The 17,731-nt window shown below is 35.7% G+C and overlaps 1 protein-coding gene and 1 long non-coding RNA gene across 2 annotated transcripts in view; both read left to right on the forward strand.

Annotated features, from left to right (window-relative positions):
• Positions 1–9,294, forward strand: part of LOC102808296 (ribonucleoside-diphosphate reductase large subunit-like) — a 75,106-nt gene extending 65,812 nt beyond the window's left edge. The window contains exons 12-16 of the mRNA XM_085498428.1: positions 383–613; positions 6,172–6,384; positions 6,886–6,981; positions 7,372–7,560; positions 8,864–9,294. Of these exons, the coding sequence (XP_085354554.1) occupies positions 383–613; positions 6,172–6,384; positions 6,886–6,981; positions 7,372–7,560; positions 8,864–8,902 (768 nt within the window). The 3' untranslated portion in view covers positions 8,903–9,294. The remainder of the gene's footprint in view (positions 1–382; positions 614–6,171; positions 6,385–6,885; positions 6,982–7,371; positions 7,561–8,863) is intronic.
• LOC146747405 (uncharacterized) lies at positions 1,740–3,885 on the forward strand. Its single transcript, XR_014929228.1, has 2 exons — positions 1,740–1,843; positions 3,656–3,885. It is a non-coding gene; the product is annotated as an uncharacterized LOC146747405 (long non-coding RNA).
• Positions 9,295–17,731: the final 8,437 nt, after the last annotated feature.

Here is a 17,731-nt window from a genome sequence, read left to right on the forward strand (position 1 = left end):
GAAACCTCTGCCTAAGTTTGTGTCCATTGCAGTAGCTCAGTATACCGATAGTACTGGTTTGTCATGAAGCCCTTTGGAATAATCAGATTTCAAATGAACTCTGATCCTGAACCATATCTCTGACATGCTTTGTCCGATCATGTTAAAACAAATATGTTATAATTAATGTCACCCATAGATTTTTGTTCTCATTCCAATTAAATAAATCCAAAAGGTGCATTTTAAAGCTAATAATCATGCATATCTGCCAAAAACACATTATTTATCCATCATTCAAGTTCTAATTTAAAATGACTGACTGGTTTAAGTTTTGTTTTCTATTGCATGTCTGTGTCATGTTAATGATTTGTTCAATCATGGTTTATAAAATCTTTTTTTGCAGGCAAGAAATAGCAATATGCGACATCGTCCCATTGGTATTGGTGTTCAGGGTCTTGCTGATGCATTTATATTAATGAGGTTTCCCTTTGACAGTGATGAAGCAATGTTATTGAATAAACAAATTTTTGAAACTATATATTACGGTGCCTTGAAAGCCAGTTGTGAATTGGCTGAACGAGATGGAGTATATGAATCTTATAAATTTGGAGATGGATGTCCTGTTAGTAAAGGAGTAAGTAATTGATTCCCGTGTGTGAAGCACAAAAGGGAGTCTTTGCAGCTACCCTGTCTGTCTGTATGTCTGTATGTATGTATTTTATCAGGAGCTTCTGAAAATGTGGTCCATCAAAAGTAGGCCATCAACCATTGATGACGTGTGTAATGAACCTTTGTTTTTTAACCCATTTATAATACACTATGTTCGTAATATTCCATTAAACATGTTGCACTTCCATCAAGCCGGTCTTACTAAAATCGGGAATCTGCTCGATAATAACCACAATTGGCTTCATGTTGACACATTGTATGGTTTAGTGCCCATATATTCTAAACGCCTTCTCACTATGGCACTAGATGTAATAAAATGTGCTATGAGTGGCATGGTATAATAAATAAGTCCAGTCATATAAATAAAACTGGGTCACGTGACACTAATTACTGCTTAGTACAGGAATGACGGGAATGATATCCTGCTGAACTATCCCCTCTAGAAGATCGATGAGGGAGGAGAGCTGTATAAGTTTCTTGTACTTACCAATAAACTCTCTAAAGAAAATGTTCTTTATGAAACAGTTTGGATGGATATTAAGATATTAAGCCAAACTTTCGTGACTGCTATATTACGCCAGTCACCAAAAAAGACGACGATTTGCAATGGCACCTTTTACATGACACTTACCCAACTGGTGGATTTTACTTGAAATCTAAAATCAGAAATTCAGATGCATGCATTTTCTGTGATGAAAAAAATGATTTGGTGCACATTTTTATTGAGTGTCCTCGACTGACATTGTGTGACCAAGGTCCAGTCCCCCTATCCTGGCATATATTTCGCCTTCCAAGGAGGCATATCATTACCAATACACATCGCCCGGTTTAATTTGGGTCGTGTCTGTGCAATGTGTGTGCACATTTTCATGTTACCAGCTTTTTCTCACTCATGTGTGATCCAATTCAGTTCAGAGTTGGTACAGAGACAGAAATTGATGGTGCTATGGTGCACATCAAGTTATTTTTTCGATTCTTCAAAGTTTCACTGTGTTTTTCCTTGATTTTTAACATTTTCTCTTCAAAATCCGACTTTTTCCGAAATTACCCGAGTTTAATCCGAGTTTTGATGACGCTTATGCAGTTCTCGTCTCGGTGGAAATCAGTCAATTTTGTGAGGATATTGTATCCCGGAATTGTATCTTTATTTGCGCAACGCTTCTATGGACAAAATTGTGTCTCGTCAATTTCAAAGGTAAGAAACTGTGCTTGTTATGGTATTTATACACTTTGTATTATCGTTTGTGTCTCGCTATTGCTAACCTGTCGAGAGTTTCGCCAGAAAAACTGCCTTTTTATTATGGTTGTAGGAACTGATTATGTATTGTGTAAATTGAAAGTTTACCTCGTGACTTAAGAGGTTTGCAGTGCTCTCACCGGGATTCAAACGTCGTGGTGGTGTCGGCGCAATGCTGCTCTGAGATGCTTGCCAGACTCTGCCTCGCTCAAAATCATTATCGCCATGCTTGATTTCCGCAACATTTACATTTGTTTATGATTTCCACAGCTATTGTTCTATGAGATGCGTCCTCGCTGTTCATAAACAGCCATAAACAAGTTTAGTTGGGTCGGCATGTACTCATTGAAAGTGTTGGTTTATTTACGTAATCCACTGATCACGCAATAGGCGAAGTTAAAAATATGTCGCTACTCAGGAGAGCTTGCCCACAACGCTAAATGTCCCAATATAAACGTACCGGTACGTTTATTTTTTCCACAGAAAAATTCCACCCGGCACATTTTTATTTGGGACGGTACGTTTATTTATTTTTCTAAATCCGATTAAAAAAATCATGCCTTTTTCCCCATGAGAAACGAAGCCAAAAGATCGCACTAAAACATCGGTAAATCTGGTCTTTCGTGTTGCTTTCACCATGAGGTCGCTGAATTTGAGCACATGGGCACCATCCAGCATTTTGATTGGTTGATTAGCGACTTGACCTATCTGGTCAATAAACAAGCGTCGTGGGCATGGATAACTTGGCGGATATTGTCTCATCGAGCATTAACATGTAACCGAAAACATTTGCTTACGATAAAACTAAGTTGAATTTTACTTGCATTTCATAACAATTCAACGAATTTATTTTTTGTACGTTAATATAATCACTACTGAGTACTAATCAACAATTACAACACTTCGAAAACAAGTAAGCTACCGTACCGTGAATATTTGTTGTTGTCATGTGAACAGTTTTTTTGATAGACTGTAATTTTCCAACATTTCATGACGTCTATTGTAGCACCAAATTATGGCCTTTCACTCCTCCTTGAGGTCTATTTAAACGATTATACGGCATCTTGTCGCCAGCCACGAATGTCACACTAGACGAACTTGATCGATACTGCCGACCATTCCATGCATTTTTTATCGACGCACGACGACACACAAATCGAGAAAAGTATTGTCCTTGCAACAATTTCGCGCAATACGTCACCACTATACAGTGACTGATTTAATTTTTATTCAACATTAAAACAAACTACAGTGAGTTGTTCTATGGTCGTATAAAAATAAAATAAACTACATTAAGATACAGTAAAGTTAACCAACTAAACAGAATGCTTAATAAAGCTAAATAATATTACAAACACATATAGAATCACAATAAACTTGTACGATCACATTAGAGTCATAACTATGGAAAGAATATTTTTATATTTGGTGGAGCTGCTCATATATCATCTGCATACATTTTTGTATGTATTGTGCAGTTTCCCAGCCAGTCAGACTCGAGTAGTGATTGGTTTGCTACTTCATTACATCTTGCAGCCTTTCAAACAGTATATTGCTAGACATGCATCAATTGTTGTCCATGTATATTCCTAATTGCTCAGTGAAAACTTGCAATTTCTTTCTGGCTGGTTATAAATATATTAAGTAATATGTTTTCGTACTGAAAAGAGTACACAAATATCTTTTTTAATTAAATTTAACAGCTAATGGGAGCATATATACTACAACCTCTGCTTACTTTTGACTAAATGTTTTTTTTGTTTTTTTCAGGTGCAGAGCCAGAATTTTTTTCTCGGAAAGCAAAGCCACTGAAACTGCATATATTACAAAAGCATACTATTCGCTGCATGTCTGACAATTGTATAAAGTTTTGCAGGTCGTCTTTTTTTTTTTTGAGAAGTGCTGTCAACCAAAGCATAAATGTGTGTTTCTCTGTACATAAAAGTTCAATTTCACACGATTTGTTAATATTAATGTATGATAATAAAAACTTGATAATATTGTTCTGGATTCTTGCACTTTATTTGTATCATTGTCATATGAGAAGTACTCTTGTCCTTATTTAGAGATATTGAAACTAATTCAGGGCCACAAACTACATGTAGATCTGTACATGAAGTACATGGGAAGTAAAGTTGTTGACACAGGTAATGTACACCAAGGATTGTCATTCATGACCTGTTTGATTGGATAAAGTTTTACGACTTGGAGGCCATTTTTTCCCTCAAAAATCTAAAAAAAAACAAGCTTTTTCTAGCTGTTAACAGCTTGTTCTCAGATGCGTGTCATCCAGTTTTGTTCAAAGTTGGTACAGGGACAGGTAATAATTGTTTACAAGTGCACATCGCATTATATGTTTAACAAGTTATAAATTGTCTCAGAAAAGCCAAATGAATAAATTTTTACCCCACCCCCTAAAATTGTAACACATCAATTCTGAACAGAATTTTAATACAGCTCATAATGAATTAATTCACTCTGACACAAACTAAGTTCAATATAAGTTTTTAAATTTTTTTCTGAGCGGGGGCTATGACATGACATGTCATGTCTTGTTACATACTGATTACAATGAAGGCATCAATTCATGTTACACGAATTGGTTAAGATTAAAGATCTGGCATCACGAACTGATGTTCTGCAGTGCTTTAAAACAAGGGTCAAGTTTAGAATATCAAATGAATTTAGGTACCATCTCTTTACCCACGCACTTGATGAATCTGAAGCATTTTTCTGCATCAACAACGCTGTTGCTATGGTTAATGGAAAGTCTTTGCAGTTCCCGGATTATTTGATATGAACAACCGATCGACACTGTTGTGCAACAACCAGGGAAATATCACACAGACTCCGTATCGTTTTCTGGAACATTTTATATTATGATTAATAATGTACTGTCATTTCATGACTTTGTTTTTATATCGTCTATTTTTATATTGTATAATGCTTCAGAGTTTTAAATCATCGAACATTTGACATTTTTTATTATTTAATATTGTAGTTTATTGACTACAAAAATCGCTGTTTCAACTTTTTTTGTTCCACCGTTAACCCAAGAACCACTCATCAAATTTCGTTGAAACTTGGTACATAGATGCTCTGGGCCAATGCGCAGATTTGATTAGATTTTGGTAAAAATATACGCATATTAATTACCTAATTTGCATGATAATTAGCTAATTTTTAGCTGTTTCATGACTGTTCCACTGATAACTAAAGAACCAGTCATTGGATTTTGATGTAACTTAGTACATAGATGCTCTGAACTAACACACAGCTTTGATTAATTTTAGGTAAAAATCTGTGCCTATTAATTAGCTAATTTGCATAATAACTCAATTTCAATAAAACTTGGTACATAGATGTCATGTTTTTAGGGTAATATCAGTACATATTAATTACCAATTTGCATAATCAGCCCTTGATATTTCAAGTAGTAATCATCACATTTCAATGAAATTTTGAACATAGATACTCTAGGACTATGCAGAGATCCATTGTTTTCGATTAAATATTTGTGCATATTAATCACCTAATTTGCATAATTAGTTGATTTTCAGTTCTTCCAATGATATCTCGACAACTAATCATCACATTTCAATGAAACTTGGTACATGAATTCTCTAGCATATGCAGAGTCTCGATCAGTTTTTGGGTGAATATTTGTGCATTAATCACCAAATTTGCATAATTAGTTAATATTCAGCTTTTACACTGATATATCAAGTGTGAATCATCACATTTCAATGAAACTTGGGACATGGATCACGTAGGACTATGCCGACACCTGATTTAGTTTTGGGGTAAATTATTATCTAATTTGCATAATTAAATCAATTTTAAGCTTTCACACTGATATCTACAGTACTAATTATTCCATTTCAATGAAACTTGGTACATAGATGCTCTAGGTCAATGTGCAAACCTGATTAGTTTGGGTTAAAATCTATTATTTCCATAATTATTTTTTTGTTCTAATTACATTTCAATGAAACTTGGTACATAGATGGTCTGTTACATTGTCTCTTGCCTCCAAAACTCTCAGCACACGGGAGTTCTTTCTAAGCTTTCTTTGATTTTGTATTCTATTTTCTGATTGTTAAACAATTACTAGAAAGATATTCCATCTGTTTGGCCTTTGTTGAATTCATGTGAAGTATATTATGAAACCATTCTATGATATTTTAGATTACTTGTCATTGCTCACTTTTACAAACACTTTGGCACTGGTTCATAAGATGACAAATCAATACGTTCTTTTATACAATGTCATTTTGTGTCAACAGATCTTACAGTACGATATGTGGGATGTAACTCCAACCGATTTACATGATTGGGATGCACTGAAGAAAGACATTGCTACACATGGTTTACGTAATAGTTTATTATTAGCACCTATGCCAACAGCTTCAACTGCACAGATACTGGGTAACAATGAATCAGTTGAGCCTTATACAACCAATATCTATTCAAGAAGGGTTTTATCAAAAGAATTTCAGGTTTGTATTTTGTTATCAAGTTTGTAACTGCCATTTTATTTGACCTCACTCATGCAGTTGTCCATCTCTTTACCTTGGCTCATAATCATTAAAAGAAAAAACATATAGGAGGGAAAATGTCTGTCCTTGTTTTCGTTGCCATCTCTGGAATGAACTTTGTAGTTGCAATGACTCAACAAATTTTTATTCGATCATCTTCAAACTTTGAAATCTTATTAATTATAAAAAATGTCTGCCAACATTGATTTTGGAATAATTAGTCGCTCTGGGTTATAATTCAGAGAAAATAAAACACTTTTTAGACATAGAAATATGTGAAAACATTTGTACTACTGATTATTATAAGTAATAAGCTCAATAAGATGTGTTATTAATAAACCTTTCTCATAGCAATCTGTTGCCAAACTGTCCATTGTGCTGGTATTCTAAGCCTTTTCCCATGACCACCTGTAGTCTGTCTTCATTCAAGACTTTCTCAGAATTAACTGATTATCTTTTCAGGTTGTGAATCACCATCTACTGAAAGACTTGACTGAGATGGGTCTCTGGAATGATGATATGAAGAATTTGTTGATTGCTAACAATGGCTCTATTCAGGTATGAATGCTACTCAATAGTTCAATCTTATCACTGTTAAAATTGTCATTTGCATTTAGTTCCAGAAAGCTGTAGGAGATTTCTCACTTGACAAAACACTGGCACTCTCCAGTAACCCAGACGCTACCCTGCAGCCATCTTTTCCCACTTGGAAGTAATTTAATGCACAATGTTGATATATAACATGTATGCTATTTTTTTAATGTCCACATTGATTTTTCATTAATTGGAGACAAAAAGATTGATTGATTTGAGCTATTGTCAGAAACTACTTATTTTCAGCATTTGTTTGCTTATTCTTTTTTGCCTGTCTCTTTCCTGGAACTTGATTTTGCTTGTAAATGCTTACTCTATATTAATTGGATCAACCATTTTTTTTTTTTTTTTCAGAGCATCGATGGAATTCCAGATCATATCAAGAAACTGTACAGAACTGTGTGGGAAATCTCTCAGAAGAATATTTTGATCATGGCTGCAGATAGAGGAGCATTCATTGATCAAAGTCAGTCATTGAACATTCATATTGCAGAGCCAAACTATGGAAAACTGACCAGTATGCACTTCTTTGCATGGAAGCAGGTTTGTACTTAGATAAGGAACAACAATCTAATTTTTTAGTTTTCTTCTAGGCAGCATATTATCCGTACCTTAGTTTATACATCTTGCACTGCTTTGATATTCGGTACACATCTGGGCTTTTTTTATCAGATATTTGTTATTCAAAAGCATCTTGTTCCTCACTGGATTAAATAATTTTTAAGTGACATGCAAGACTTGTAATGTATTAACTGAAGCATACATTCAGTTTGTGGGAGTATTCTTTACAATATATCTATTATAGTATAGTATAGTATATATATAGTATAGTATAGTATAGTAGTATAGAAGCATTGATTTGCACTATCGGGTGTATTGTTAATTCAAGCATATTCCAAGCATTGATTTGCACTATCGGGTGTATTGTTAATTCAAGCAGATTCCAAGCATTGATTTGCACTATCGGGTGTATTGTTAATTCAAGCATATTCCAAGCATTGATTTGCACTATCGGGTGTATTGTTAATTCAAGCATATTCCAAGCATTGATTTGCACTATCGGGTGTATTGTTAATTCAAGCATATTCCAAGCATTGATTTGCACTATCGAGTGTATTGTTAATTCAAGCATATTCCAAGCATTGATTTGCACTATCGAGTGTATTGTTAATTCAAGCATATTCCAAGCATTGATTTGCACTATCGGGTGTATTGTTAATTCAAGCATATTCCAAGCATTGATTTGCACTATCGGGTGTATTGTTAATTCAAGCATATTCCAAGCATTGATTTGCACTATCGAGTGTATTGTTAATTCAAGCATATTCCAAGCATTGATTTGCACTATCGGGTGTATTGTTAATTCAAGCATATTCCAAGCATTGATTTGCACTATCGGGTGTATTGTTAATTCAAGCATATTCCAAGCATTGATTTGCACTATCGAGTGTATTGTTAATTCAAGCATATTCCAAGCATTGATTTGCACTATCGGGTGTATTGTTAATTCAAGCATATTCCAAGCATTGATTTGCACTATCGGGTGTATTGTTAATTCAAGCATATTCCAAGCATTGATTTGCACTATCGGGTGTATTGTTAATTCAAGCATATTCCAAGCATTGATTTGCACTATCGGGTGTATTGTTAATTCAAGCATATTCCAAGCATTGATTTGCACTATCGGGTGTATTGTTAATTCAAGCATATTCCAAGTTTATTTTAATTGCATTCTATTAATGTTAATTTAGTAGATTTTACTTTTCAGTGAGAATAGTAAAATTAAAAGCCAATGAAAAATGAAAGTGCTTACATTGATAAATGTGTTGTATTTTGTATGATTTAGGGATTGAAAACTGGTATGTATAACTTAGTCAAGTTATGAATACTGCTCACAGATGTCTATCTAACGTGAAAATTCAACGATTTGTACCTGCTGAGATGAGTTGAGCTGTGATGGTCTTATAATAATATTACCGCCATTCCATGTGTACATACTATATTAGTACTGAATCAAAATACACCAGATCATCATTGATCTCTTACTGTAGAATACCTTATATTCACTTGGAATTAATTTTCACAGAAGGAATGATTCAGTGAAAATAAAATCCAGCGAGAATATACCGTTGTTCCTATATTTTACATTCAACTTGTCAAAAATCAGTGAAAATAAATTCCCTACAAAACACCCAAAAAGTCTATTCAGCGAAAATTTATTCCAGCTAAAATAAAGTATTTTTCAGTATGTTTTATTATTAATGAATTTGTAAAACCAACTTTAAATACCCTTATTTTAATAACTGCGTGAGAAAGTTTCATATTTTAATATTATATTTTCATAATCAAAATAGAATAATTTTTATGGAAGAATTCATTATATATTATTATTATATCTGTTTTTATAATTCATTCTTACCAAATGGCAATGATGAAAGCTTGTAAATATATTTAGTCAATGTGCATTTTTTAAACTAATACACAGCATAAGTGCACTCATTGAAGAAACCACTTTTAGCAAATGCTGCCTCATTTATTGCTATTTTATTGTTCAGCCATGTTTTTAGTCTCTGTTCGGACGCAGTTCGAAAACGGGGACTTATGTTTTGACCTCCGTGTGTCCGTGCGTGTGTGTGCCTGTCCGTGTGTCTGGACCTGTATCTTAGAAATGCCTCAACCAATCACAATCAAACTTTACACATACATCATACATGATATTATACATATGCACGTCAATTTGTTTCACGATCTGATTCAAGATGGCCGAATGGTGGCCATTTTTGTGCTAAAAAATCCTAAAAATAAAGCATTTCTCGGCTGTTTACAGATGGATTTTGTTCAAACTTGGTATATACATTAGAAATTATGGGACCTTGATACAAATAATTTTGTTTTTCAGATAAGATTCAAAATGGTCGACTGGCGGCCATTTTGTTTTAATGAATGTGGCTCTCGTGCCATATCTCTGACTTGCTTTCACTGATAATTTTCAAATTTTATATATTCATTATACATCATGTCAATGATAGACGATCATATTCAAAATGGCCAAATAGTGGCCATTTTTGTGCTAAAATAATCATCAAATATCAAGCATTTATGGACGGATTTCGTTCAAACTTGGTACATACATTAGACATTACGGGTTCCTGATGCACGTCATTTTATTTTTCAGATCAGATTCAAAATGGCTGTCTGGCGGCCATTTTGTTTTAATGAATGGGCTTCTAGAGCCATAACTCTTAAATGCTTTGACTGATTATATTCAAATTTTATATATTCGTTATACATCATGTTATATATATACCGTACTCGACCGCGTTATTTGGGGTCACATTCGGCAAATCGCCCACCCCTTCAAAATGCAACTAATTTAAAACTTGGTCTTGCGTAACGAATCTTGGTAATCGTTTTTATATGATACAGCGTGGATATCGATCGCTGCGAACATGTTGTGAATGAATAGAACACGATAACCGTGCGTAACCTACGCTTCGACAATGACCTGTTAATACAAGTAAAATGCGGTAAATATTTCATGCTATATTCAGTTTACCTCTCAAAAATGGCTAGTTACTAGTTTTTTGGAAAAACTATGTCGTTTATTTGCTGAAATCAATTCCAACAGATCGTACTTCGACATCGATAATTCACTTCCGCATTGCTTTACCGGAAAGTCTTCGGGAATTTCCGAAGAATTGCGTCAGTACAACACAGCATTGTGATTGGTTAATAACCAACTTGACCCATTAGGTCAAAGGACGCCGCTGCAGGTGAAATCTGCAAATGCATCATGGCGGAAAGTGATTTTCATCAAGAGTTTGCGTACGATCCAACACTTTCGTCAGTGGGGATAATATGACAATTTTGACTTCGACTGTGTTCCAACAGACTCAAATGTTTTTAATTTCGTAAATTCTGGTGGTACGTAATTAATATTGTAATAAAATGTGCATATTTTTTGTGACCATTTCTGTTCCTTCATTGTGAAAATCAATGACGACTCAACTAATTTCGTAATTTGATTTCCCTCAAAGACGTAATCTGTCACTTGATGAATAACATTTTTCATTTGCACTCTTTTTCGAGGGGGGTGCTCGGGTAAGCGCCCACCCCTAAAAAATCGTGATTTTCTGAGTTGAGGCCCCTGGGCGCTAACGCGGTCGAGTACGATATATATATATATATATACATGTATTCAAAATGGCTGATTTTGAATGCTGTTCCAGAGCAATATCTCTCAATATGGACAAGTACCTGTTTGATGATCAAATACAAATGTCAATCATTTTAATGTTAAAAAAATCATATTCCTGACATGGTTATATTCCAGCTATATTACTATAAACAAAACTAAATATCTCAAATTTGATAACTAACAGGGACTGCCATGCATGCATGGCTTGTTTGTTTTGTTTTTTTGGGGGAAGGGGTAATAATTATCCAATATAACATTGTCTATATTTGTAGTCTGTGGGGGTCACTGCTATACATTGCAAACTAGTATGGTGCGTCATTAGCAAACAATTGTACGTAATGGTAGTTGTCAAGGCAATCATGTATGAAAATTAAAGCAGAATAATATTAAGTAAACCTTAAGTAAAACATTTTACATAAAGAATACATGTATATCTGTTTATATATCAATTATATAGTTCAGGATTTTGTCTGTGATGCAGTATGAATATACATGTTTCAGGGCCTTGTACAATGGATTAACATTTATTGATGGTATATCATAACAAACGCTAACACTGAGGAATTACTAATTACATAAACAAATAAATTGTATGTTATATAAATAACTAATGTAGCATGTACATACTGCAATAGAATTAACAATGTATTACAATAGATAGTATAGAGTAAGAAATGCATCTCTTTAATTTATATTTCAGAGGTCTTAGCAGTAACTGCTGTCCATTGAAAACCTTTTTATCAATGTCTTTATGTGGATAATTTTACAGATTAAATATGCATATGCAGACAATTCACTGAGTTTATCACTGCCAATTATTCACACTATCTGCCACATACACCTCTCCATACACATTTTGCAAACACCAAGACAGACTTGGCCACACAGAGAAAGGCACAAAGTGAATTTTAGATTTGAATGCAAAGTTGGTCAAATTACTTCGAAAGCCTGCAAAGCTACTTGCAAATTTTATGGAAAATCTTATGAGGAAAGTCTTTATTGCTATGTGACAAGTCTGCAAAGTTAGTAAAATTATATGGCCTGGCTTCATACTTGCGTGCAAAGTTACTAAAATTATATGGCATGGCTCCATACTTGCGTGCAAAGTTGGTAAAATTATATGGCATGGCCCATACTTGCGTGCAAAGTTGGTAAAATTATATGGCATGGCTTCATACTTGCGTGCAAAGTTGGTAAAATTATATGGCATGGCTCCATACTTGCGTGCAAAGTTGGTAAAATTATATGGCATGGCCCCATACTTACGTGCAAAGTTGGTAAAATTATATGGCATGGCTCCATACTTGCGTGCAAAGTTGGTAAAATTATATGGCATGGCCCCATACTTACGTGCAAAGTTGGTAAAATTATATGGCATGGCTTCATACTCGTGTGCAAAGTTGGTAAAATTATATGGCATGGCCCCATACTTGCGTGCAAAGTTGGTAAAATTATATGGCATGGCTTCATACTTGCGTGCAAAGTTGGTAAAATTATATGGCATGGCTCCATAGTTGCGTGCAAAGTTGGTAAAATTAATGACATGGCTCCATACTTGCGTGCAAAGTTGGTAAAATTGTATGGCATGGCCCCATACTTGTGTGCAAAGTTGGTAAAATTATATGGCATGGCTTCATACTTGCGTGCAAAGTTGGTAAAATTATATGGCATGGCTTCATGCTCGTGTCCAAAGTTGGTAAAATTATATGACATGGCTCCATACTTGCGTGCAAAGTTGGTAAAATTGTATGGCATGGCCCCATACTTGTGTGCAAAGTTGGTAAAATTATATGGCATGGCTTCATACTTGCGTGCAAAGTTGGTAAAATTATATGGCATGGCTTCATACTCGTGTCCAAAGTTGGTAAAATTATATGGCATGGCCCCATACTTGTGTGCAAAGTTGGTAAAATTATATGGCATGGCTCCATACTTGCGTGCAAAGTTGGTAAAATTATATGGCATGGCCCTATACTTGCGTGCAAAGTTGGTAAAATTATATGGCATGGCTCCATACTTGCGTGCAAAGTTGGTAAAATTAATTGCATGGCTCCATACTTGCATGCAAAGTTAGTTTCATACTCGTGTGCAAAGTTGGTAAAATTATATGGCATGGCTCCATACTTGTATGCAAAGTTGGTAAAATTATATGGCATGGTTCCATACCTGCGGCAAAGTTGGTAAAATTATATGGCATGGTTCCATACCTGCGTGCAAAGTTGGTAAATTCATGTGAAAAGCCTGCAAAGTTTTGTGAAAGTTGTGTCCAGAGTTAGTAACCTTACATAGAGAGCATGCAAAGTTGCGTACAGTGTTGGTAAACATACATAGAGAGCATGCAAAGTTGTGTACAGAGTTGGTAAACTCACGTAGACAGCATGCAAAGTTGTGTGCAGAGTTCGGAAACTTACATAGAGAGCATGCAAAGTTGTGTACAGATTTGGTAAACGCACGCAGACAGCATGCAAAGTTACGTACAGAGTTGGTAAACTTACACAGAGAGCATACAATGTTGCGTATACAGTTGGTAAACTTAAATAGAGAGCATGCTAAGTTGCGTACAGAGTTGGTAAACTTACATAGAGAGCATTCAAAGCTGCGTACAGAGTTGGTAAACTTACATAGAGAGCATGCAAAGTTGCGTACAGAGTTGGTAAACATACATAGAGAGCATTGAAAGTTGCGTACAGAGTTGGTAAACTTACACAGAGAGCAGCCAAAGTTGCATATAGAGTTGGTAAACTTTCATAGAGAGCATGCAAAGCTGCGTACAGAGTTGGTAAACTTTCATAGAGAGCATGCAAAGTTGCGTACAGAGTTGGTAAACTTTCATAGAGAGCATGCAAAGCTGCGTACAGAGTTGGTAAACTTACATAGAGAGCATGTAAAGTTGCGTACAGAGTTGGTAAACTTACATAGAGAGCATGCAAAGTTACGTACAGAGTTAGTAAACTTACATAGAGAGCATGTAAAGTTGCGTACAGAGTTGGGAAACTTACATAGAGAGCATGCAAAGTTGCGTTCAGAGTTGGTAAACTTACATAGAGAGCATGCAAAGTTGCGTATAGAGTTGGTAAACTTACATAGAGAGCATGCAAAGTTGCGTACAGAGTTGGTAAACTTACATAGAGAGCATGCAAAGTTGCGTATAGAGTTGGTAAACTTACATAGAGAGCATGCAATGTTGCGTACAGAGTTGGTAAACTTACATAGAGAGCATGCAAAGTTACGTACAGAGTTGGTAAACTTACATAGAGAGCATGCAATGTTGCGTACAGAGTTGGTAAACTTACATAGAGAGCATGTAAAGTTGCGTACAGAGTTGGTAAACATACATAGAGAGCATGCAAAGTTGCCTATAGAGTTGGTAAACTTACATAGAGAGCATGCAAAGTTGCGTACAGAGTTGGTAAACTTACATAGAGAGCATGCAAAGTTACGTACAGAGTTGGTAAACTTACATAGAGAGCATGTAAAGTTGCGTACAGAGTTGGTAAACATACATAGAGAGCATGCAAAGTTGCCTATAGAGTTGGTAAACTTACATAGAGAGCATGCAAAGTTGCGTACAGAGTTGGTAAACTTACATAGAGAGCATGCAAAGTTGCGTATAGAGTAGGTAAACATACAAAGAGAGCATGGCAAGTTGCGTACAGAGTTGGTAAACTTACATAGAGAGCATGCAAAGTTACGTACAGAGTTGGTAAACTTACATAGAGAGCATTGAAAATTGCGTACAGATTTGGTAAACTTACATAGAGAGCATGCAAAGTTGCATACAGAGTTGGTAAACTTACATAGAGAGCATGCAATTTTGTGTACAGAGTTGGGAAACTTACATAGAGAGCAGCATGTAAAGTTACGTACAGAGTTGGTAAACTTACATAGAGAGCATGCAAAGTTGCATACAGAGTTGGTAAACTTACATAGAGAGCATGCAAAGTTGTGTACAGAGTTGGTAAACTTACATAGAGAGCATGCAATTTTGTGTACAGAGTTGGGAAACGTACATAGAGAGCATGCAAAGTTGCGTACAGAGTTGGTAAACTTACATAGAGAGCATGCAAAGTTGCGTACAGAGTTGGTAAACTTACATAGGGAGCATGTAAAGTTGCGTACAGAGTAGGTAAACTTACATAGAGAGCATGCAAAGTTGCGTACAGAGTAGGTAAACATACATAGTCAGCATTCAAAGTTTTGTGCATAGTTGGTAAACATAGAAAGAGAGCATGGCAAGTTGCATACAGAGTTTGTAAACATACATAGAGAGCATGGTAAGTTGCATACAGATTTTGTAAACTTACATAGAGAGCATGCAACGTTGTGTACACAGTTGGTAAACTTACATATATAGCATGCAAAGTTGCGTACAGAGTTGGTAAACTTACATAGAGAGCATGCAAAGTTACATACAGAGTTGGTAAACTTACATAGAGAGCATGCAAAGTTGCGTACAGAGTTGGTAAACTTACATAGAGAGCATGCAAAGTTGCGTACAGAGTTGGTAAACATACATAGTCAGCATTCAAAGTTTTGTGCAGAGTTGGTAAACATACAAAGAGAGCATGGCAAGTTGCATACAGAGTTGGTAAACTTACATAGAGAGCATGCAAAGTTACGTACAGAGTTGGTAAACTTACATAGAGAGCATGCAAAGTTGCGTACAGAGTTGGTAAACTTACACAGAGAGCATGCAAAGTTGCATATAGAGTTGGTAAACTTACATAGAGAGCATGCAAAGTTGCGTACAGCGTTGGTAAACATACATAGTCAGCATTCAAAGTTTTGTGCAGAGTTGGTAAACATACAAAGAGAGCATGGCAAGTTGCATACAGAGTTGGTAAACTTACATAGAGAGCATGCAAAGTTGCGTACTGAGTTGGTAAACTTACATAGAGAGCATGCAAAGTTACGTACAGAGTTGGTAAACATACAAAGAGAGCATGCAATGTTGCGTATAGAGTTGGTAAACGTACATAGAGAGCATGCAAAGTTGTGTACAGAGTTAGTAAACTTACATAGAGAGCATGCAAAGTTGCGTACAGAGTTGGTAAACTTACATAGAGAGCATGCAAAGTTGCGTACAGAGTTGGGAAACTTACATAGAGAGCATGCAAAGTTGCGTACAGAGTTGGGAAACTTACATAGAGAGCATTGAAAATTGCGTACAGAGTTGGGAAACTTACATAGAGAGCATGCAAAGTTGCGTACATAGTTGGTAAACGTACATAGAGAGCATGCAATGTTGCGTACAGAGTTGGTAAACTTACACAGAGAGCATGCAAAGTTGCGTACAGAGTTGGTAAACTTAAATAGTGAGCAGGCAAAGTTGCGTACAGCGTTGGTAAACTTACATAGTGAGCATGCAAAGTTGCGTACAGAGTTGGTAAACTTACATAGAGAGCATGCAAAGTTGCGTACAGAGTTAGTAAACTTACATAGAGAGCATGCAAAGTTACGTACAGAGTTGGTAAACTTACATAGAGAGCATGCAAAGTTGCGTACAGAGTTGGTAAACTTACATAGAGAGCATGTAAAGTTACGTACAGAGTTAGTAAACTTACATAGAGAGCATGCAAAGTTACGTACAGAGTTGGTAAACTTTCATAGAGAGCATGCAAAGTTGCGTACAGAGTTGGTAAACTTTCATAGAGAGCATGCAAAGCTGCGTACAGAGTTGGTAAACTTACATAGAGAGCATGTAAAGTTGCGTACAGAGTTGGTAAACTTACATAGAGAGCATGCAAAGTTACGTACAGAGTTAGTAAACTTACATAGAGAGCATGTAAAGTTGCGTACAGAGTTGGGAAACTTACATAGAGAGCATGCAAAGTTGCGTTCAGAGTTGGTAAACTTACATAGAGAGCATGCAAAGTTGCGTATAGAGTTGGTAAACTTACATAGAGAGCATGCAAAGTTGCGTACAGAGTTGGTAAACTTACATAGAGAGCATGCAAAGTTGCGTATAGAGTTGGTAAACTTACATAGAGAGCATGCAATGTTGCGTACAGAGTTGGTAAACTTACATAGAGAGCATGTAAAGTTGCGTACAGAGTTGGTAAACTTACATAGAGAGCATGCAAAGTTACGTACAGAGTTGGTAAACTTACATAGAGAGCATGCAAAGTTACGTACAGAGTTGGTAAACTTACATAGAGAGCATGCAAAGTTACGTACAGAGTTGGTAAACTTACATAGAGAGCATGCAATGTTGCGTACAGAGTTGGTAAACTTACATAGAGAGCATGTAAAGTTGCGTACAGAGTTGGTAAACATACATAGAGAGCATGCAAAGTTGCCTATAGAGTTGGTAAACTTACATAGAGAGCATGCAAAGTTGCGTACAGAGTTGGTAAACTTACATAGAGAGCATGCAAAGTTACGTACAGAGTTGGTAAACTTACATAGAGAGCATGTAAAGTTGCGTACAGAGTTGGTAAACATACATAGAGAGCATGCAAAGTTGCCTATAGAGTTGGTAAACTTACATAGAGAGCATGCAAAGTTGCGTACAGA

Source organism: Saccoglossus kowalevskii, chromosome 4 (genome assembly GCF_978046115.1).
Source record: "Saccoglossus kowalevskii chromosome 4, keSacKowa6.1, whole genome shotgun sequence".
In the NCBI taxonomy this organism is placed as follows: Eukaryota; Metazoa; Hemichordata; class Enteropneusta; family Harrimaniidae; genus Saccoglossus; species Saccoglossus kowalevskii.